Below are 23,965 nucleotides of genomic sequence, written 5' to 3'. Positions count from 1 at the left end.
CGCCATCAGTAACTAATAGCCCTGCAACAGCTTGCAAGATTTACAGCTAATTGCTAGTTGCACATTCTAGTCATATACTCAATACTTCTTGAATCGGAGTAACTTCATACAGACGCACTGAAAAGACACAAACAAACACTTTTCAGGTTCAGCTGTACCGAGGAGTTCTAGGAATGGAATGATTTAATCACGCACTTAAAAAATGATAAAAAATGAAAAAAGGTAAGGTTAAAAAGGAGACCCTGAATTCAGAAAGTTTTTTCTGGGCCATCTGAATAATCAGATATGCACATTTGCATCCAATTTGCTGATTTGGAGTCGCAACATTCAAAAGCCATCTGAATAATCAGATATGACAAGTTCAGCGAGGGACATAAGCAGCAATTGGGCAGTTCTCAACCAAAGCTACCCCGAGGGATATAATAAAGTTCCGTTCGTTAAATTAAATGGCACAGATTTATCATACATAGAGATCTCTACCTAGATAAATAAGCAGGAAAAAATACTAGCGCTAGAACGTTCTTTTGACATGTACAGATGATGTGATGATATCCTTGGATGCCACCCAAAATGATGAAGGCAGCAAGATGAATAGTCCGCGACTTCAGTGGATACTGTTCTCATTCAGAAATCAGGAGGATTTGACTTTTTTCCCACTAATCCGATGAATATCTAGGCCTCTGGGTTTCTCCATCTAAAGGGTTCAGCTTGTGTGGCAACGTTGTTCCCATTACTGTCAGTTTTATCACCTGATCCAGCTGCCGGTTTCTCTGTTAATCTTGCTTGCCCTGGCGCTCTACTACCTCGGCGTTCCTGAAATCAACGGCAAAAGATACATAAATCAGTGAAAATACAAGAAGACGAACTGATGAAGTGATCTGGAGATGTCGATGGTCCTTTAGGAGTTAGGACAAATTTAAATGGAATAAGCAATTTTAAAGATATTTGTTTAGATGTTTCCTGAATTAGAGTGATTTACATGAATAAAAAGTGTTTGCTGGAAAGTGGAAACAAGAGTAAGTATACTTAGCAATGAAGCATGAGACACATTAATAGTGACCAACTCGGATTCTCAGATGGTATCAACATATAATCAAAAAATAACTTCAACCACACATGGCAGAAGTACCCACAGGGATAGTTGAAATAGAATTACTGAATCTATAAAGGCAGATGGATACACTAGAAACAGTAGATATCATATGTCCATGCTTCTGATACTGATACACAAGCAAAATCTACCGACAGCCCAATTCAAAAGCGCACACTACAAATATGTCTGAAATGTGATTAAAGAATATAGAATAAATTGACTTTTCTGACTTACGTCTCTGTATGGGAAATCATCGACTTCAAGCATGTGAATGACATGCCCAATCCTTGGCCTCTTACGAGCATCAGGGTCTACACATCGCAACGCCACTAGCAAAGCCTTCTTCAATGCTCTAGAAGTAGGCTTCTGGGGCATCTTTGGATCTACAACCCTATCAGAATTTCGGTTGCTTACCATCGTCTTAAGCCAATCAACTAAATTAACCTGCAAAGTATGATCTAAAGATTTATAACGGACTTAACAAGCTCGTAAAACAGACAGCATTGGCTATAAGGAGGCACAGCCATGACTAACCTCTCCTGGTGGCCTGTTATAATCCACTGGTACCCTGCCAGATATTATTTCCATAATAAGAATTCCAAAGCTATATACATCGCTTGTTTCATTTAACATTCCAGTCCCTGCATACTCCGGAGCAACATACCTATGACGAGTAAGAAGAAAATTAGTACCCATCAGTCACATCCACCAAATGATAAAATCCTAGAAGTGTAGCACACAGAATCTAACCCAAAAGTTCCCATAACTCGTGTGGTGACATAACTCCGTTCTGAACCTAGAAGCTTTGCAAGTCCGAAATCCGAGAGCTTAGCATTCCAGTGCTTGTCCAGAAGGATATTGCTTGATTTGACATCACGGTGAACCACTTTTGGTTCAAGTCCCTCATGCAAATACATTAACCTACAGAATGGGCAACATTTAGGTAATTAAATGGAACAACAGTAAAATTCTGCAACTAACAAGAATACCCTGAACGGTACATACCCTTTTGCTGTTCCCAGTATAATCTTCATCCTGTGATCCCATGTAAGAGGGCTTACGGGTCCAACATCCCCATGCAGCCATTGTTCCAAGTTCCCGTTATCAACATACTCATAAACAAGCATCCTAATAAGAACCAAAGAAACAACATTTATATTTATATATATCACCAAACTATTTGATTCTACAACAAAACAAGGTAGGCAAGTGATGTTTGCACACAAGACAATACCTCTGATTACCCTCAGCACAGTATCCTAGAAGGCGCGCAAGGTTCTTGTGCTGCACACGCCCAATCGCTTCGACTTCGACCTTAAATTCCTTCTCTGCCTGCCCCCTAACAAGTCATGGGTAGAATTTTTCCAAATTTTAGTAGCACATTAAAGAAAGTAAGGCATGGAAAAAAAATACAGAATTCAGTCCTCTTGCTAAACTATGCATCTCAAAACTAAATGAAGCTGATAGTTACGAAACATAAATGAATTGTACAAGACAAACTTCTCAATTTGGAATACAAAATGCAATCCTCCCGCTGAACGTAACCTCTAAATTCAAAATTGGCAAGCGAGTTCTTGAACAATCTGTAGCCATGGCAATCAATACAATGCCAGACATTTTAAAATTCAGCATCAACATGTCATTCAAAGTCCAAACTACTCCAAACAAATCAGTTAAGCTGGACTTTCAGATAGTCAGATACCAATGCCAATTGCCAAGTTACTGCAAATTTTTCAGTCCATGAAGTTGACCTCTAATGGTAGGTGGTCCGGTACCTGTTGTTGAGCAAGTTCTTGACGGCAACCTGCGAGCCGTTCTCGAGCACGCCATGGTACACGATCCCGTACCCGCCCTCACCGATCACTTTCTCGTCGGCGAACATTCCGGTCGCCGCCTCCAGCTCCTTGAGCGTGTACCAGTGGCCCCAACCGAGGTGGGACACCTCCGGCATCCCCGGCGGCGCGTGGTCCCCGCCATTGCCGCAAGACAACGGCCCGTCGCTCCGTTGGCTGTGGTGGTGCTGCTGCTCCGGGTACGTGATGCCGTGCTCCTTGCCGGTGGCGACCTGGACGGAGTCCGGAGGCGGCGCAGGCGGTGGCGTGGAGAGCTGGAGCACCTGCGCGAGCGGCGTCTTCGCGTGGGCGGCGGCGGCAGAGTTGGAGGGAACTTCTTGGATGTCCTTGGGCGCCTTGACCTTTGCGGGGTTCTTGGGAGGTGCGGTAGTGGGGAGGTGGTGGACGGGAGTGGTCGGCCGCTTCCGCCGCCGCCGCCGCCGGAAGGCGAGGAGGCAGAAGATGGAGATGAGAACGAGCAACAGCACGAAGGCGGCGCCGACGCCGATGCCGACGAGCACCCACATGCGGAGCCCGAACACCACCGTGCTCTGGGACAGCTCCGAGTCCGACATGGGAGCCGCCGGAGCGCGAGGAGGAGGAGCACCGCTCTACAGCTTCTTGCGAATTGGAGGATCTCCTCGTGTTCTTGAGCAGGATTAAGCGGCAATGATTGTATTCCACGGCGCGGACAGCATCAAGCTTGGATTTTCTTGACAGAAACGGAGGCAAGTTCGGCAGATTTTGAGCAGAATTGGGCGGTACAGATTGGGCTTTGCAGAGCAAACAGTGCACATTGGATAGGATTTACAGGAGAATGCAGTGAGAAGGAGTTGGATTTACGGGTGACTGAGTGGAAGAGGGAAGGTGGATGTTGTTGACAATAGTGTGGTTGTAAAGATTGGATTTGCTTAGGGAAAAAGTGAGGAATGGATGGTTTGGTGCGATGAAAATTTTGGATTGTGCGGCAGGTGGTTGGAGTGATGGGAATTCTAGGGGCAAACCAAGAAATGCAGATGGAAGGGTTGCTTGATGAATTGGGATGAGTACTGGAAATGTACTGAGCCCTATGGTAGAATGAGAGTGACAAGAGGGATCAGAGGAGCCGAGAGGACGAGGAATGGAGTAATGAGAAGTAATGATGGTGCCGCTGCTTTGCATGCATGGAGGTGGAAGACAGATAATTCGAAATGTAGAAGAAGGGTATCAGATCTTTTTCTAGTGAGGTGGAATACAGCCAGGAGTGCCTACTGATAGTCTACTGGAGGAGCTGCCATGAGAGAGCATGTTGCAAAATTTCTATTCAGTTTTTTTTTCATATGTCTTTTTTTTTTTCTGTTTTTGCAGGTGCGGCTTTGGGTCCCCAGCAACAACGTACTGTATCATGCAGCTGCCCCTCTCAATAGCATAAATGGCTCCCAACAATAAAACTTACAAAGGACATGTCTAAAAGAAGGAATTCATTGCAGCTATATTGGTATTTCACGGTTAGTTCAGTTCTCATAAAAATTGAGAAAAATCCATATATTCTGAATGCGGCCTAAAAGATAAGTCCCTGTTTAGAACACACAATTACATATTTTTTAATGTCTTTATCGAAATCATTTGACCCGTTTATATCACACTCTTAGGATAAAATTTCGGTGGGCCATGATTTCATCGATTTGTTCTAGATGTACTATAATTTGATCTTGATTTAGGGTGGCCTTGCTTCAGCTGTGAATATCCCTTTCCCCTATTCAGATGATGTGTTAAGTTAGTTCAGTGAAATCCTTCGGTGCTTCCTATAAGAAATGACTTTAATTTTAACCACATTGTTAGTTTTAGTAAGTTGGCTAGGCGAATGTAGTATTCCAAATTTTGGCAGTCCTAGTGTTCACGGAATCACCCACTCATTGCTAATCCATCGCATCCTTACGGTATCACTGATCATGACATTACACTTGGATATCTTGAACTATGATTGCCTCTTGCCAGGCAGACTGAATTAAAAAAGACTATCAATAATGACAGTTATTCATTACTTTCAAAGAAAGTTATGTTAGCATCAGCGATGCTTTTACAAGAAGAACCAGACCGATCCTAGAGACATCACTCTTCTCCATTAAGCCGCCCTCACCATGATGGGAGATTCCTAGAGAAATAAATAAATTGCGATGTCTTTAACCAAGATTAGCGTTGTGATGTATGCTTCATTACTATACAATACAAGATTCCTAAGAGAAGGATGAATTAGAATACTTAGCTAAAAAAACTTCATAAGTTGAACCTATATTAAATTATATCCAAATATGTTCTAGGTTATCAAATTATATCTAAATATGATCTAGGTTTATCTAGTGTGTACTTTACCGCTTAAAAAAGTTTTGCAACATATAGCTAATCCTAGTAAAATACTATAAGAAGATAAACATGCAATAATAAATTGTAAGTATGTAAATATGAAAACATAAAGATGGTAGAGAGAGCAAACTCGGTATAAGGAATTGTTATCCCGTAGTATTGATGACATAAACATCATCTCTAGTTAACGTTGGAGAAACCACCTAGGCTATAGCTCCCGGATGACACCCGATCACGTCCTTTGAGCCACTTAGGCCTCAAGTAGATTGAGCCACCAAGGCAAGACTTCACTACAAGCCTATCTTTCGATCACTTGCTGTTGTCTTCACTTTGTAGCTTAAGCTACCAAGGCAAAAGTCTACATATCCCCGTACAAGAGTATTTCCACCACTCCACACCAAGTCGAAGGGTCAACAAGCATGAGTCACCAAGATTCATGGTGCCAACGAGTCACTAAGACTCCAAGATATCGTTGTATCACTTGGTACAATATAGGATCACTACTTGATTCTCCCTCTATACAACAACACCTAGCAACAACTCTCTTTAGGCCTATTAGCACTAATCACTCCCTAATCTTATGCTTAATTACCTTGAATGATCACTTTTAGCACTTTGGTGGCTTAGATGTCTTCTCAAGTGTCTATGAGCTTCCCTATACTCCAACACACTCAAATACCTGAGTGAGGGTATTTATAGCCTCAAACCCATAAACTAGTCGTTGCTCCAACGTCTCAAAGAGATTGTAAACACTGGATGATCCAACATCAACATCAATACAAATACCGGACCATTCGATATGTACAGCAATAGAAACTAGCCGTTAGAACTCCACTCAAACTCACTATGAACATCGGATATTCCGACGTAACCTTGAACTCCATCACCATACTTGAGCCAACCAAGCCACATCTCACTGTGTATTTATCCAGTGTGTATAATCTTTTGATCACCGGACTATCCGGTATGTACAACTCCTCTCTTCATTGAAAACCTTCTAGAAAATGTACCAGTGAAGTCTCCGATGTACACTTCTCTTCATTGCCGGACCATCCAATATGTACAACTCATCTTCTATGAAATGCACCTCTTGAAAAATGTTTTGGTGTGTATATCACCTCAACACCAGACTATCCGGTGTGTTCACCAACTTTTTCTTCTGTATCAAAACACTCCAACGTATACACTTGTCTGAGCACCGGACCATCCGATGTGTTATCTTTTCTAAGCACCGGACTATCCGGTGAGTGCAATTTTGTCTGAACTCATCCAATTCAATTTTTCTTGAGTTCAAATTTAGTGGCTTCTTCATGTGTAGCATCTATGAGACATACTAAAGCATATACTTGACAAATATGTTAGTCTCATTAACTATGTTGTCATTAATCATCAAAATCACATACATACCTTAAAAGAATCATGTTCGCTACAATATCCTCTTTTTGATGATTGATGACAACCCAACCAAACCAAGTGGCAAAATATAAATTGTCCCAAATGTAGAGTGCACAAGTGCACAAAAAATGAATGACAATAATTACCACTTTGCTTGGGTGCATGGTAAAAACAACCAATAATATCAATTGTAAGGAAACTAATGATACTAATTGAAAGTGCATCAAAGATATTAACTGAAGAAGAATCAATTGTAAAGGAAAGATCTCATCTTTGTCATACCTTATTTTTACCTTCACTTTATCCCCTTTTGTTGTGACTGTCATGGAGACAATTCTCTCACTTTCTCTATCATCACTATCTCCCTTGATCGACCAATGCAAGAACTCTTTGCTTTGCGTGCTTCTTGCCTTGATATCATTTGTAATCCTTCTATGCACACTTCTTGCATCATGCTTCTCCCCTTTTCAACAATCTTACATCATGCTACTTGAAATTGCTTTGGTCATTAAAATTCTTCCCTATTTCAACAATCTCAAAACGACTACGAACACATGTTGAACTCTAGGGAAGATGTTAGAGCACACATGAGAGATCTTCATGAACTATGATCTAATAAGATAATACTACTTGTAGAAATCCAATTGAAATGAATGATACTAACTGTAGAGTAAATAATATCAATCCTATGTATGCATGCCAACTGTAGGAATACAATTAAAATGAGCTACGTGGATGCCATTTGAAATGAAAACACATGGATCATAATTTATAAAGCTCATATAATATGATCTAAACTCTCTTTATATGTGTGCATACATATGATGAGAGTAAAATATATGCACAACTAGACAATATATAGAGATAGAAGATTTAAGCCATATTATATATGAAGGTAGCTTAAAAGATCAAATTAATTGATGAATAAGTATTGCATACCTCCGAGGACATGGAGATTACTTCGTGAGACTACAAAAGATATTACTTGTAATACATGTTAGTCTCAAAATCATAACTCATAGGATATGCTCCCCCCTAAATGTGTGCATACATCGAATACTTGTGAGAGATATGCACTTATCATTGATAATAATCAAGAATTTATCATATTGATTGGACTCATAGCATATAAAGTATATCACTTGAAGGAATATACCATGTAAAGAATCTACAACTAATAAACTATGTATGTTACTCATAGGTTAGAGAGAAATATAAGAAACCTACTATATGAAAAACATACACTATGCATTGCAAGGAAATTAAATATACACATGCAATTCTAGATACAAATGTACTAGATGCAAAATAAAAGGCATGAACAAAAAATCTATAATTACCTTTTGTATCTTTGGTTAGGGAATTTGGGTATATGATGGTCAAGATCTTTATCAATGCGTCTAATCTTGTATACTTGGCTTTTTTTTCTTGAACCTTTACTTTATTTTATGTGTCAAGTCTCTAAATCTCCCAAGTCGATCCATGAATTTCAAGTCTTTTTTGGAATCCAAACTGATTAAGGCCCCTTCATACTGGTGATGATTTCCTTAAACACCCAAATAGGTTGATTCCACCTCCGGTCCTATTTCCTAACTATGTGTGCAACCACTTTATCATTATCCTTTTTCTTGAGCTTGTAGTAGTTGTTTTTAGTCTTGATCTTGTAGTTGGGCTTGGTTTAGATATTGGTGGTCTTATTTTATAGGTTCATTGTCTTTTTTCTCCTTGGTTTCTTTTTTGACTTTCTTGTATTGGAAATACTTGTGGCATTCCTTATGACACTTGAAACATGTCACTGTGAACCCATCCGTAGGTTTGTTCATTATGTTGTCATGATTATCTTAAGGAGGTTATATATGATTCTTCTCATTCAATCTTGCTAAGTCTTTTTTGAGCTTCTCCATTTATTTCTTGAGCTTATCATTCTCTTGTGCAATGAGATCATGACATGATTCTACAATAATATTCTCAGCATATGTCGCATTGCAAAGGGGTGAACTAGATAGATGAATCAAATCATCACAAGAAGTGGAAGCATCTACCTTATGATTAAAATTAAAGAGAGAGATAGATTGTTTCAAAGGGGTCTTAGATTGAGATTTATACCCTTAAATTTTGTCTTAAGCTTTTCATGCTCCTTATTTAACAATTTAAATTTGCTTACTAAATAGAAACAAAGGTAGCATGAATGCCATTAAGAACATTGAATTTCTTAAATTATTTAGGTTATTTCTTTAAGGTCCTTTATTACTTATTGATGAATTCAAGAAGTTCTTATTAAGCAGGTGAATCCTCATCAGATTCATCATCACTTATATCACTTTCTATACCTTTGGTCATAAAATACTTGTGTGATGACGACTTACGTGATGATGACCTTAAGAAAGAACTTCTCTTTGAGGAGTGGATGATGAAGCTCTCATCACTTGAGCTTAAATCTTTATCTCTACTCACCCATCTTCCTACACATGCAAATGTTTTACCTCTTCCCCTTGTCTCTCTTGTTCTTTGTCTTCTTTTTCTTCTTGATATGATCAATCGTGTTGACCAAGTTTTTTATGAAGATTGGATGATTAATCTTGGCATTTATCCTCTCGAGGACCTTCTCCAATCTTAAGATGAGCATGGTGATCTTGGGATACATTTCTTCATCACTTGAGGTGCTTTGCTCATCCTCTTCATCGCTCTCTTTATCTTCATCACCATCATGTTCGCTTGAGCTTGACTCTTGCTCTTATCTTCTCATATCCTCTTTCATGTGTGGGAAAAATTCTTAGTAACAGATGAGAATGAACCTTCAACCTTCATGTTCATAGTCATCTCATGGGCAGTGATCTTGTCGAGAACTTGGCCTAGAGTCATCTTGCTAATATTGTTGTTATCGTAGATGATGGACACAATCAACTTATACTTTGAAAGAAGAGCTTGAAGTATTTTTCTCAACACTTGATCGTCTCTAATTGGCATCACACCTAGCTCATTGATCTCACTGACAAAAATATTCAAATGTGAGTATATGTCATTAGCATTTTCATAGATAAGTTGTTTAATGCTATTGAGATTAGAGACTAGCACATGATACTTCTCATTGCGTACATCCTTTGTGCATTCATATATTTCAACGAGGTTAGAAAAAATATCATGAGCATTGGTGAGAGAATATACTCGATTAAATGCATCAATGCTTAGAGATGATAAAAGAATACTCTTCGCTAAAGCATCAAATTGTCTCTACTTGTTTGTGAGACGTTACTTCATCCCCTCCTCGGTGACTCTCCAAACATCTAAACCTTAGCTTGCAAATGATAAGTTATTAGAATTTTTCAACAGGAGAAATGAGTGTTGTAAAATCATAGAGCACTACTGATATCCATCCCTATCCTGGACGTCACAACTCTCTAGGAAGTTAAGCTTATTAAGAGCACGAGGTTCTAAAACCAAATGTAGGGTTGAGAGAATCAGCTTTGGTATCAACTGTAAGGATTGGTGACGTCCTAAGATGGGGGAGGGGATGAATTAGGAAAACTAAAATTAATTGATTTCAAAAAAACTTTACAAGATAAACATATCAAATTCTATCTAAATATGCTCTAAGTTTATCTAGTGTGTCTACTCTATCATTCAAAAAGGTTTGCAACCTATAGCCAATCCTAACAAAACACTCTAGGAAGGTAAATATGCAAAGATAAATTGCAAGTATGTAAATACGAAAACGTAAAGATAGTAGGGAGAGCAAACTCGGCACAAGAGATTTTTTTATCCCGTGATATCGATAGTATAAACACCACCTCTAGTCCACGTTGGAACAACCACCTAAGATATAGCTCTCGGACTACACCCAGTCATGGCACTTGAGCCACTTAGGCCTCAAGTAGGTTGAGTCACCAAGTTAGCAAGGCAAGGCCTCGTCACAAGCATCTCTTTTGGTCACTTGCTATCGTCTTTACTTCGGAGTTTGAGCAACCAAGGTAAGGGTCTTCGCATCCCCGTATAAGAGTATTTCCTTAGCTCTACACCAAGTCAGAGGGTCAACAAGCATGAGCCACCAAAGCTCACAATACCGGCGAGTCACTAAGACTCTAAGGTGCTAGCGTACCACTTGGTACAATCTAGGATCACTCCTTGATCCTCTCTCTACGTAGCAACAAATCTGTCTAGGCCTATTAGCACTAATCACTCACTAATTTTATACTTATTAGCCTTGGATGATCATTTTTAGTACTTTGGTGGTTTGAATATCTTCTTAAGTATCTACAAGCTTCCCTGTATTCCAGGACACTCAAATAGCTGAGTGGGGGCATTTATAGCATCAAACCTATGAACTAACCGTTGCTCTAACATCTCAAAAAGACTATGAACACTGGATGATCTGACGTCAACAGTAGTACAAATATCGGACCATCCGATGTGTACAACAGTAGAAATTAGCCATTGAAACCCCACTAAAACTCATCATAAACACTGGATATTTTAGTGTAACCTTGAACTCCATCACCGGACTATCTGATGTGTATACATGAGCCAACCGTGCCAAATCTCACTGTGTATTTATCCGGTGTGTACAATCTTTTGATCATCGGATCATCTGGTATGTATAATTTCTCTCTTCATTAAAAACCTTTTGGGAAATGTTACGGTGAAGTCTTCGATGTACACTTCTCTTCGTCGCTGTACCATCTGGTGTATACAACTTATCTGCTACGAAAATGCACCTCTGGGAAAATACTCTATTGTGTACATTAACTCAATACTGGACTATCCGATGCGTTCTTCAACCTTTTCTTCCGTGTCAAAACACTGCAACGTGCATACTTGTATGAGCACTGGACCATCCGGTGAGTGTAATCTTCTCTGAACTCGTCCAGTTAATCTTTTTTTAGTTCAGCTTTGGTGGTTTCTTAATATATAGTATTAATAAAACCTACTAAATTTTATACTTAACAAATATATTAGTCTCATTAACTATGTTCGCTGCATCGTGGTTATTAGATATCAAGCAATTTGATATCCCGTGTCAAGATGATGGGTGGGAATAGCATTTTTTGCATAATTTATATTTCAAGATGGTCCTACACCTTCGTAGAATAATTGCAAGTTTTCAGCCACACCGCCGCTGAATGTTTAGAGTACGACACGGTGTGCGCCATGTGTACAACCTTTTTTTAGATTGCCATGTCTTTAGAATTGTAATGTTTCTGAAACAACATTTTGTGTTTGAAGGCGCCTTTCGTAGTAGCTACATCGGATTAAAATAACGAATGGTCCTAGACATCACTTTTGGCATTTTGTTAGTTGTAAAGTTTAGGTTCATTTTTGCTATTCTTTGATAATATTTTTGTACACACTGATCGGTGAATTACCACCATTTGTTGGAAAAAATTAGGGGAGCTAAATTAATGAGCATCCAGGTCAACCATGTGCTCAGCCCCTCTTAAATCTATGAAAAATCTTGGACCAAGAAAGTTAATGCAATTTGCAGATCCAGAATATATACACTTCATTCAAGAACTGAAACTGAAAATTGTTGTTACAACCACATTTCTGGTACAATCTGGAACTTCTTTATTCACTGTAGTGTGCATGGTTTCTTCCGTGTTCTGGTTGATCAGAATTCATTCGCGCTCTTTCAGCAGGCACCAAAGATGGATTGGTCTCTTCAGGAAATGGCCATTCACTGACTAACTGTACTGCATCATCTTTCTCTTTTTTGCAGGCGCACTGCATGCATGCTTGTACAATTCTTCTTTTTTCTGCGGAATCATGCTTGTACAATGCTGAAAATGAAAAAAAAAGGGAAGCCTGCTAGTGGACCGGCTACGGTGTTCTGCGACTCCAACCAATAGATGTAGTTGATCTTCTGTAGCAGCTGGAGCATCGTATCCCACATGTTTAGAGACTTTCTTGTTGTGTTGACGTTGGAGTCTGTACACCGTATATTGCCGGCCACGGCTCATGAATGAAACATTGAGTTTTTCTGCCGTAGTCATAAGTACAATGTGCTTAGTAATAGTAATAGAATCAGGGGCAGATCTTCAGCTGGTTAGGGAGCTGATGTGCATTACCATCACAAGAGACGCGATAAACCAGGCCAATCTAATACATACATAGCGCTAAGATCCGCCGTTGGATAGAATATTGGCAATGGATAAGTACAATATTAGTTAGCTACTAGCGACTAGTTTAAGCTAATACAAAGAAACGACATTACAACGCCGCATGCTCGATCGATGGGTTGCTTTGGAAGCGAGGGAATCGTGGTTAAGGCCCTTTGGTTCACGGGATTTACAAAGGAAAAACATAGGAATCGGCAATCCTATGGAATGGACACTGTACAACCCTTTGGTTTGCGGGAAACCATCGAAGGAAAACCATTGGAAATTTTTCTGTCGTTCAATTTTCATCGAAAACCGTAGGAAAGAAACAATCCACTCTGATCTTTTTTTTTCTTCTATTGGCTCGCGTAGGATCGAGGCAAATAGCTCGTTATTAGCTACTGATGAACAAGCAACAACATATAGAAGCTCGTCATTAGCCACTGTTGGTGCTTATCCGACAATATAATCTCATATTTATTGGTTTCCTATGTTTTACCATTCCTCCACAATTCCTCCATTACAAACTATTCATCTTCTACGAGAAAATATTTTTCAATTATCTATTTTTCACCCGTCACCCTATCCTATTTTAATATTTTTTTATTCCTACTTTTTTTTAATGCTACGTTTCAAAAGAGCTCTAACTACCATCGAAGTGGTAAGGAGTGGTAGGAACATGCCCATCGAATAATTAATTGAGGTGGATTCTTTGTTGCAGGCGAGGATATATATGTTCACGGTGGTTGGAACGGCAATGTCATTCTCTTCACTCACGTCTTGCCACCATCATTATTAAGCTAGCTTTGGACATGGACTCCATCCACGTTACTCGAACATTCCATGTTAAAAATCAGCCCAAGATATGGTGGTTATGCAGCCTCTTTTTTTAATCAACTTTTCACTCTCTTGCATGGTGAAGAGCCAAAAGAGAACATTGGTGAAAACGGCAACAACGACCATCGATTTACATTTATTTTTAGTGTTGTCACAGAATGCTGGTAGAGCAAACGTCCTTAGAAAATGCCATCTTTTTTCTTCTTCTCTGGATTCTGGTGAGTACATTGTTGACCTGTGTATATGCTCATTTGGCTGCCTAATTTGCTCGGCAAATGACACTTATACATACATCAATCGGTGTGTACAAAAATTATTTTTAAAGAGTAGGAAATACTTAAACTTTTACAATTAATAAAGTCCACCTCAATTGATTATTTGGCTTCCTAATTTGGTCAGCAAATGACACATACATACACCAATCAGTGTGTATCAATTAACTTAAACTTTTGCCATTAATAAAAGGCAAATTTGTCTCTAGGACATTCAAATAGTGTGGTTTTGTCTTAGGACAACCTAATTCTCGATTTTGCATGTTGGACACTGTGAATATTTGGTTTTGTCTGCATGACACCGCACTGAATAAAATAATCATTTCCGAGAGAGGGTGAGCAAAAAGACCTTGTTGTCCTTGCCTTAAATCATGGGAAAAACACCTTCTCCCAGTTGCACAGCCAAGCGGGCCCCGCCCGTCGGACTCTTCCCTCTCTCTTTCCTTTGTCCCTCTTCCTTCATTTTTCCTTTTCCTTCTTCTTCTCGCTTCCCACTGAAGCATCGCAACCATCGGCTCCTCCCGGTCCTCCGCCTCCCTTCTGGCCACCGCTGCTGCCCTACCTCGCGACTAAAGAAGAAAGAAAGGATAGCATCCACCCTGAGCTCCTCCTTTATCGAATCCGAGCAGTGGTGCGGTCTGGTTTAGGATAACTCACCAGATAGTTCGATGATAGAGATGAAGTATGTAATGGAGTATCCAGTGTTCACAGAGGCTTTGAGTGGAAGTCCAACGATTAGTTCTGAGGATGTACTCACCGGATGTTCCGGTGATGGTACTACTATTAACACTGAAACATTTCGTGATTATAGTAAAGTTGAGTTATTGGGGCAACAGCTAATTGACAGGTTTAGGGCTATAAATACTCACCCACTCGGCCATTTGAAGGGGCTGGAGTCTAGAGAAACACAGAGACACTTGAGAAGACATTAAAACCACCAAAGTGCTTAATACGATCATCAAAGATAATTAAGCACACGTTTAGTGAGTGATTAGTGTTTATAGGCCTAGAGAGAGTGTCGCTAGGTGATTGCTGCCTAGAGAATGGATCAAGAAGTGATCCTAGCTTGTACCAGATGGTACACCGGTGCCTTAGAGTCTTGGTGACTCGCTGGCACCTTGAGCCAGAGTTGTTCAAGCTTGTTGACCCTCCAATTTGGTGTGGAGCAGCGATAAGACACGTGTACGGGGACACGAAGACCCTTGTCTTGGTGGCTCAAGCTTTGAAATGAAGATGACAATAAGTGACCGGGAGAGAGGCTAGTGGTGAGATCTTGTCTTTGTAGCTTGGTGACTCATCCGGGTTGAGGCCTTGTCTTTGTGACTTGTTGACTCAAGAGTCATGAGCGGAAGAGTCTTGGCAACCATGAGCATATCTTTGGTGGAGCTCTAACATAAACTAGAGGTGACATTCGTGGCATCGATACCATGGGATAAAAATCCCTTATGCCGAGTTTATTTTCTCTACCATCTTTATGCTTCCGCATTTATATTCTTACAATCTACCCTTATGCATTTACTTTTTTAGAGTAGTTTGCTAGGATTGACTATAGGTTTCAAACTTTTTGAGCGGTAGAATAGACACACTAGATAAACCTAGAGCATATTTATATAGAAATTGATATAGGTTTAACTTGTGAAGTTTTTGGAGCTAATTAGGTTAATTTTTAAGTGTCCTAATTCACCCTACTCTTAGGACGTCACCGTTTATTTACCCCGATCACAGGTGTAGAGGTTTCCGTAACTCTCCTTTACCCTTTGGTGCTCTAGATTTGGCTAGACACACTGAATTGATGAGTGCTAGCAGTTTAGGATCTATATTGCCCAAAATAGAGTTTCCCCGATTTGATGGTTTCAGTCCTAAGATTTGGATTAGAAGGTGTGAAATGTATTTTGAACTGTATGAGGTTCTTGAGTCATTGTGGGTTAAATTTGCTACCATGCACCTTGATGAATTAGCTACATTTTGGTTTCAATCAGTAGAGTTACAAATTTCTAGGATGAATTGGAAAGAGTTGTGTGACGCTATAAGAACCTGTTTTGAACAAGAGCAGCACAATCATCTTATTCATCAATTTTTTCATATCAAACAGCTTACTTCATTATGGAGTACATAGAGAAATTTGATGAGTTAGTCCACCAAATGCTTGCTCATGACCCTAGCTTTAGCTCCGTAGTCATCACTAACCGATTTATAGATGGGCTCAAAGAGGATATTAGAGATGTTGTTTTTGATTCAAAGGCCTCTTGATTTGGATACTGCTAGCTCTCTTGCTATTTTGCAGGAGGAAGTGACATTGGGAGTTCAGAGGAGAGATATCAAGAGAAATGATGGTAATTCTTTCTTGAGGAATGTCAACATAAGTGCAGTACTAGTGAGTTCCAGGTCTTCTCATCAAAGTCTGGTAGATGAGAAAAGAACAGTAGAAGCCCAAAGAAGCAGAAATGAGGATGATAAATTGGCAGCCCTAAGACTTATAGAAGAGGAGTGTGGAGCAAAATGGGGACCCCAGCATGCTTGTTCTTCTACAGTTCTCCTGCATGTTGTTGAAAAGCTGTGGTAAATGATTTCTAACACTGGACAGACAAACACTAATCCTAATTCTATTAATGATTCTAATTCCGGTGAGGACCTCATGACAGTATCTTCCCAGGCTGTATCAAGTACTGAGTCAAAAAGGACTATGAGGTTAATGAGAAATTACATAATTTGGAAGTCATAATGTTAGTAGACTCTAGAAGTTCTAATAGTTTTGTCAGTGAAACTTTGGCCAGATAGATGGGAAATTGGAAATTGTTGTGAGTTCCATTGAAAGTGAAGGTGGCTAATGGAGGAATAGTCTTGTGCACTCATGAGATTCCTAACTGCAAATGGTGGGTACAAGGTTGGCCATTCTCATCATCCTTCAAGGTTTTTCCTTTGCAGTGCTATGACATTATTCTAGGCATGGACTGGTTAGAGTTGCACAACCCTATAAAAATTGATTGTGTAGATAAGTGGATGTCCTTCCTTTATAATGGTTCTAAGATAAAACTTCAAGGTGTCTCTTCAAGTTCTTTGCTATGTTACTCTATAGATGAGAATGCACTGTTGAAGCTTAAAAAGAGCGATGCTATCTGGTGTATTGTCCAACTTTATGCTACTAAACCTGTGAATAACAATAGTAGCTGTCAAAAAATATCAAGCTGTTACTAGATAAGTATGATGATGTCTTTCAAGAACCTGCTGGTTTGCTTCCCACCAGATCATTTGATCACAAAATTCCTTTAATCCCTGGAGCCTTGCCATTCAGGTTGAGACCTTACAGGTACAATCCTACCCAAAAGGATGAAATTGAGAAGCAGATTAAGGAATTATTGAATAAGGGTATGATTCATACTAGTTCCAGTCCTTTTGCTTCACCAGCCTTGTTGGTAAAGAAGAAAGGGGGAGAACGGAGGTTATGTGTTGATTACAGGAGGCTTAATGCCATGACTATCAAAGGAAAATATCCCTTCCTATAATTGATGAGTTACTAGATGAGTTAGCAGGAGCAAGATGGTTCACTTCTCTTGACTTAAGGGTTGGATTTCATCAAATATTAATTTATACAGAAGATTAGTACACGACATCCTTCCTGAATCACAATGGTCAGTGTTAGTATAGGGTAATGCCATATGGTCTGACTGAAGCCCCTGGAACATTTCAAAGTGTTATGAATGCTTCTTTGGCATCTTTGCTTAGAAAATATGTAATTGTGTTTATGGATGACATTCTTATATATAGCAAGAGTTGGGAAGAACATCTGAGCTATATAGAACAATTGTTTAACATTCTTAGGGAGCAGCAATTCAAGGTCAAGTTATCTAAATGCTCTTGTGACAGCCCAAAGTCTGTAAGCACATAATTGAGCATTCATGAGCATCATTAACATCATTATTGAAGTGTTGAGCATGTAATTAATTCAATTAAAGCTTACTCAAAATGGTTAAGTTGAATAATAATTGATGTCTTGTGAAGCAACGTACAATATTTCTATACAACATAGGGTTGAAAATAATTTTAGAAATTAGTCCATGATAATGAAGAATATTATTAATTTTTCCAAATTTTTGGTACTTATTTTGAAGGCATAAAAATTGCAACAAGTTAGAAAAGGGTGCATGTTTGAAGAATTTTAGTTCAAATTTGGCTTAAGATTTTTGTGTCAAACAAGTTAAAATAGGTTGCATAAGAATTATAGTTTCACACAAAATTTGTCCCACAAATTTTGGACCATGGAAAGATCTCCAAATGGATTAGAAAGGAGGGATACCTTTTTCACCGAATGGTTACTGTTCATCACACATCCCTCCTCTCTGCTCTCTGGTCGGCCGCCATTGTGTAATTTTGCTGCCACCGGCCACCCACTGACACACGTTGTCAGTGCCAACTTCCTTGACCCCGAGCACATGGCCACTGGCCTTATCCCCCCTGGCCGCTCGTCTCTCCCTATCCCCGAGCACATGGCCACTTGAAAAATACATAGGAAATTGTATGTTGCTCCAAAAATTGTGAAACCAATTTTGTTGAGTTTGTATGAGCATAATCTACATGTTAAAAATATTAGGATCTATGAAATATGTGCTGGAATTTCATTGGTTAATAAAATAGATTTAATCTTACTTAATCCAAGAAATATTAAATGTTTGTCAATAATCCAAAATAAGCAAACCTTGAGGCTTTAAACTCATGACATGATGCATTGCACTATTGTCATACATTATGAAGTATCTTTCATTGTATGTCATTCATGCTCATCATTGCATACGTTCTTCAGTAATGAACGAAGGACCGGAGTATGATGCGGGCACGATCAAGGACAATGCTGAACTACCGGAGTTTTACGAGTGTTGTGCGGGTAGCGTCAGGCAGGCACCAGAGTAGCAAGGCAAACATCTAAGCATATTGCACACTTTGGTTCAAATTGAATGGAGTTTAATTTGATAAATTATGCTCTATGTATATTGTATGTTTAGTGAGTCGATGTCGGGTTTGTATAGGTAGAACCTAAGTTGATTGCATTACCTCTACATTGAGGTATTGTTCATCCATATCCTTGTAGCCTTTATGTAATTGGTGTCTAGTTTCAAAGGTTAATCGAAATGTTTAGCATTGCTTAGGTCCTCGGTAGAAGTCGAGCGACGGTGCATCCGTTGTTCAAGAGCCTAGGGCTTACTTACTGTTTACAATAATGGTTACAAGGTTAAGATGGATGAGTTGTGATGATGAGGCGAGATATGGGTGATGTTAGGGGTGTTTCTCCTGCCCAGATGTGGAGTTCCCCTGGGTAGGTCGAGAGAGGAGCCCGGATACTATAGACCGCTTGCGTCTTTTATGCGTCGATTGTTGTTGCAGTTGGCTCCAACACTTTCTATACTAACCACATGCTGATCTAATGGTAAGGTAAGCTGATTATCATACGTCGTGCTAACACTTGCCTTGCATCCCTATGACGCGTAAGAGAAAAAGAATGAGGAGAAGCAAGGTGTCAGGGAGCTGGAGCATGGCCGGGACTTGCTTGCGGTAACCCCGGTGCCAAATGGGCATGTGCCAGTGGTGGTTTCGGGTATGAGAAAGATTGTCACGAGTACCCTCTTGTGTGTACTTTAGCGAGTAGCACGAGCCGAATGGTCCTCATGTGGTATGGGTGAAGATGTACCCTCTTGGAGGGTGTAAGAAAAATTTGAATTGTCGTGCTCTCGGCTATGAGCATGCGTCTGTCTATTTGCAGCAGTCATAGAGTTACGAATGTAGTTTTGGTGTTTTTTATGTGGTTGAGATGGCTATGTTTACAGATATGTTAATTGTTGTTCCAGTTACACATACATTCATGTTTATGTTGAGGTTTACATGTTGGAAAGGTATAGTTGGTTAAGTATAGATGCTCACACATATGTGTCTACATTGCGATCGCATGTTATTTTACTTGACCTTATGATCTTTTCCTTGCTAGCGGCTCAATGCATAATCCTTGGAGTCGGGTTATCTATATGTACCATATATGGATTAGTCTTGCGAGTACCTTCATACTCACGCTGCTCTTTCAGGTTCTGCAGGTGAGGATGAGTTGGTATTTGGCTACTTCATGCCCGCTAATGTTGGTGGCGGGAATGAGTAGTGCAAACTACTAGAGTGACGGTGTTTTGGGGTGGTGCCTCAGGGCAAATGGCTCCACCCTTCTTTTGTTGTCAATAGGTTTTGTTTCTGCTGTGTAGTTTCTCTAATCTTTTGTTGAAAATTGTTGAAAATGATGATCCTCTAAAGACTTGTAATATAATATTAATTACTCGCTCTTTCTTAAGTTTGTTGTGATGCTATATGTTGGTAAGACATGTGTTCCTATCTTAGGCACAAAACACATGCTAGGACTACTGGGATGATATTCTGGTTAATCATGAAGATTATGATTATGAATAATGATTCTCCTAATGATTAATTAGAATACTGTTTGAATAGTTCCTCATAGCTCTTTTGGTCAGCAAAGGCTTCATTATCTTGGGCATGTTATCAGTGCAAGTGGTGTAGTGTAGCAACTGACCCATCCAAAGTGGAGAGCATTCAGAATTGGCCTACCCCTTCAAATGTCAAAGAACTGAGAAGCTTTTTGGAGCTAGCAGGCTACTATAGGAAGTTAGTCAAAATTATTGGAATCATAAGCAAGCCTTTAACTACCTTGCTTAAGAAAAGATAAATCTATGTGTGGACCTTTCAGACATTAAAACAAGCACTAGTTATTGCTTCAGTGTTGATGTTGCCTGATTTCAATCATCAATTCACCATTGAGACTGATGCCTCTTACAAGGGAATTGGGGCAGTTTTGCAGCAATATGGGCATCCAATTGCCTTCATCGGCAAATCACTCAGTCCTAGGAATTAGGGACTCTCTACATATAAAAAAGAGTGCTTAGCAATCTTATTTGCAGTAGATCATTGGTGTTCTTATCTGCAATAATCTGATTATGTCATTTATATTGACCACAAGAGTTTGACAAGTCTAGATGATCAAAGGCTATCAACTCCATGGCAGCATAAGGCACTCTCTAAACTCATGGGATTACAATACAAAATTTGTTACAAAAAAGGCCCGGACAACAGAGTTGTTGATGAGCTCTCGAGATTAGTTCCACAATCCAGTAATGCCTGTTTGGTTATCTCGATTGCTCAACCTTCTTGGTTAACTAAAGTAGTACATGGCTATCATCTGGATAGTAAAGCCACACATTTGCTCACTGAACTAGCCATAACTCCATCTCAAGGGAACTTTAAATTGCTCAATGGGCTTATTAGGTATAAAGATAGGGTGTGGGTGGACAATAACAATTTTGTCCAGAGTCAAATCATACATGTATTACATGATAGTGCAGTAGGAGGACATTATGGTTTTCTAGCTACCTATCAAAGAATCAAGTCTCTTTTTGCTTGGACTGGAATGAAAAGAATGATAAATGAATTTGTGAGCCAATGTGCAATCTGCCAACAAGCTAAATATGAAAGAGTGGCCTACCCTGGACTTTTGCAACCTCTGCCTATGCCAGATAATGCTTGGCAAGTCATTTTCATGGATTTCATAGAAGTTTTTCCTTCCTCATCCCATTTCAACTACATAATGGTTGTGGTGGATAAATTCTTTAAGTACTCCTATTTTATTGCCATATCTCACCCATTCACTGCACTTAAAATTGCACATACATTCATCAATCACATCTATAAGCTGCATGGCCTTCCTCAAGTGATAATCTCTGATAGAGACAAGATCTTCACCACCTCTCTTTGTCAAGAACTGTTTAGATTAACAGACACTAAATTGCAAATGAGCACAACATACCATCCTCAAACGGATGGTCAAACAGAGAGAGAGCCAATCAGTGTCTTGAGACCTACTTGAGGTGTTTTGTTCATGCTTGCCCTCACAAGTGGTCTCAGTGATTGCCACTACCTAAGTTTTGATATAATACTACATACCATTCCACCTTAGGCAAAACTCCATTTCAAGTTTTATATGGACAAGAACCTAGGTATATGGGCATACATAGGGTGGAAGCTTGCTCAGTACCTGACTTGCAGATCTGGTTCAAGGGGAGGAACTTGATGACTCAATTACTATAGTAGCACTTGTCCCAAGCACAAAACAGAATGAAAATACAAGCCGACAAAAGAATAACTGAGAGGTCCTTTTCGGTTGGAGATATGGTCTACTTGAAGCTTCAACCATATATATGTGCAGTCCTCAGTTGCCAACAGATCAAACAACAAGTTGTCATTTCGGTACTTCGATCCATACCAGGTTGAAGCAAAAGTGGGTGTTGCTGCATATCGTCTGAAACTACCTAGTTCCAGTAATTTGCATCTTATCTTCCATGTATCTCAACTCAAGAAAGTTGTAGGATCTTCTATCAGGACAGGCACAACCATCCCTGCATCATTTGGTCCATATCAGGTACCTGAATATGTTCTTGCTCATCGTTCCCATACGGTTGGCTCTCGTGTGATCTCACAAATATTGATTCGCTGGATCTAGGGATGTCAATGGGAAATTCCCTGCCAGGGAATGGTTCCCCATCCCTGTCCCCGAACGAAGGAAAATTCTCCGTCCCCATCCTCGCCCCCGCTCGCGGGGATTATTTTCTCCCCATCCCCATCCACGCGCATGGAATTGAGATCCAACGGGGAACTCATCCCCGCTAAGCATCATATGGTCTGTGCTCTAAGTTGAATAGGGATGGTTGAGCTAGACACTTGAGCTGATCATCTTATGGGCTAAGCTCTAAGTTAAGGGTGGGCTGGTTGAGTCAATCCATGTAAAGCCCATATATTCAGGGCCCTGTGGGAAAACGAGGACGGGGGATGGAGAATCGTCCCTGCCCTGCCATACCTGACGGGGAGATTTTTCTCCCATTAAACCTCTGGTGGAGAGGAAATTGGCCCTATCCCCATCCTCTAATAGAGGAATTCCCTGTTAGGGAACGGGGATCGAGGCCCCGTTGACATCCCTAGCTGGACTGGATGACCGAACTCCATGGCTATTTGGGAGGATGAACATCTTCTTCGACAGGAGTTTGCAGCAGCACCAGCTTGGGGACAAGCCGGTTTTTGAGGCAGAGGGATTGTCAAGGATGCTACCTTGCTGGATCCATCAGCGAAAGCGAGGACAACAAGAGGACCATACACAGGAGCGAGGAGTGACTCAGAGGAAGCAAGTGGAGTTAGGGCGGCGCTGGTCCGGATGACGAAGATGACCAAGAAGCCCAACCCAAGGTTCTCTAGCTCGGAGTGGATGTGTTGAGTTTGAGCCCATGAGGCTTGTAAGGCGGGAGAGGTGTGTGTATTAAGGGAGCTCCTCTTCTTGCAGAAGGGGGCAAACGGAAATGAGATGAACGACAATGAGCTTGCTCAAGCGTAGGCGTGAGGGGCCGGAATATCGCCAGAGTTGTTACTGAGACACTCATATGTACTCATATATCGTGGGTTCATGACATGTAAATGCCCCATCGATCACTTTGGCAGAGTAATCGGTGGATATCATTGTGCACCGTCAGCTAAGTGATAGATAAGGCTGGTTGGCTTCAACTAAGATATGTATATGTTCTCAGCGTGTAATGTTAGGTGGGGAGAAGAAGCTAGTGATTAATTGTATTCCTTCTGGTTACGTCAATGACACCAGTGATTAGTCCATGGCTTGGCTTCATCTCATCTCGTATTTGTATTTGTCTAAGAAAATAATGGATTAAAAAGATCTAGAGCCAGCCGACAAACAGTATGACGGACAACGTTGTATTCACCTCAAAGCTTGGGCCTTGTTGTGCATTATTAGAATTACACTGAAGAGATCTGGAACGAGAAAATCGCATCTGTCACGTAACATAGTCACTCAGATCCATTAGAATTGTACATCTACCCTCGCAACACAGGCAATTTGGCTAGTTTACCTAAAGGAAAGAGAACCTTTACAGTATACCATGATACTAAATGGTGAAGAGTATCATTGTTGTGATCCAACCGTCCATTTTAGTAGGTATTATTGTAATTATCTTGATACCCTTAGGGGTAATTACGTCATTGACTGATCGGATTTCGGACCTT

The 23,965-nt window shown here is 40.1% G+C and overlaps 1 protein-coding gene across 1 annotated transcript; it reads right to left on the bottom strand.

The window, feature by feature from the left end:
• Positions 1-339: 339 nt before the first annotated feature.
• Positions 340-4,182, bottom strand: LOC133919056 (probable serine/threonine-protein kinase At1g01540). Its single transcript, XM_062363283.1, has 7 exons — positions 2,869-4,182; positions 2,328-2,432; positions 2,099-2,221; positions 1,844-2,014; positions 1,628-1,757; positions 1,328-1,537; positions 340-813 (listed from the first exon to the last, which is right to left on the bottom strand). The coding sequence occupies exons 1-7, from the start codon at positions 3,498-3,500 to the stop codon at positions 673-675; spliced, it is 1,512 nt and encodes a 503-aa protein (XP_062219267.1). The 5' UTR covers positions 3,501-4,182; the 3' UTR covers positions 340-672.
• Between the last annotated feature and the right edge of the window lie 19,783 nt (positions 4,183-23,965).

The sequence above is a fragment of the Phragmites australis genome, chromosome 5 (genome assembly GCF_958298935.1).
Source record: "Phragmites australis chromosome 5, lpPhrAust1.1, whole genome shotgun sequence".
Classification (NCBI taxonomy): Eukaryota; Viridiplantae; Streptophyta; class Magnoliopsida; order Poales; family Poaceae; genus Phragmites; species Phragmites australis.
Note: the sequence above shows the minus strand (reverse complement) of the source record. Positions and strands in the feature narration are given on the sequence as shown.

Coding starts and splice junctions, on each gene's coding strand:
- LOC133919056 (XM_062363283.1), bottom strand. CDS start 3,500: ATGTCGGACTCGGAGCTGTCCCAGAGCACGGTGGTGTTCGGGCTCCGC. Junction 2,222..2,327: donor TGTGCTGAGGGTAATCAGAG/GTATTGTCTTGT, acceptor GGTTCTTATTAG/GATGCTTGTTTATGAGTATG. Junction 1,538..1,627: donor ATAACAGGCCACCAGGAGAG/GTTAGTCATGGC, acceptor CATACTTTGCAG/GTTAATTTAGTTGATTGGCT.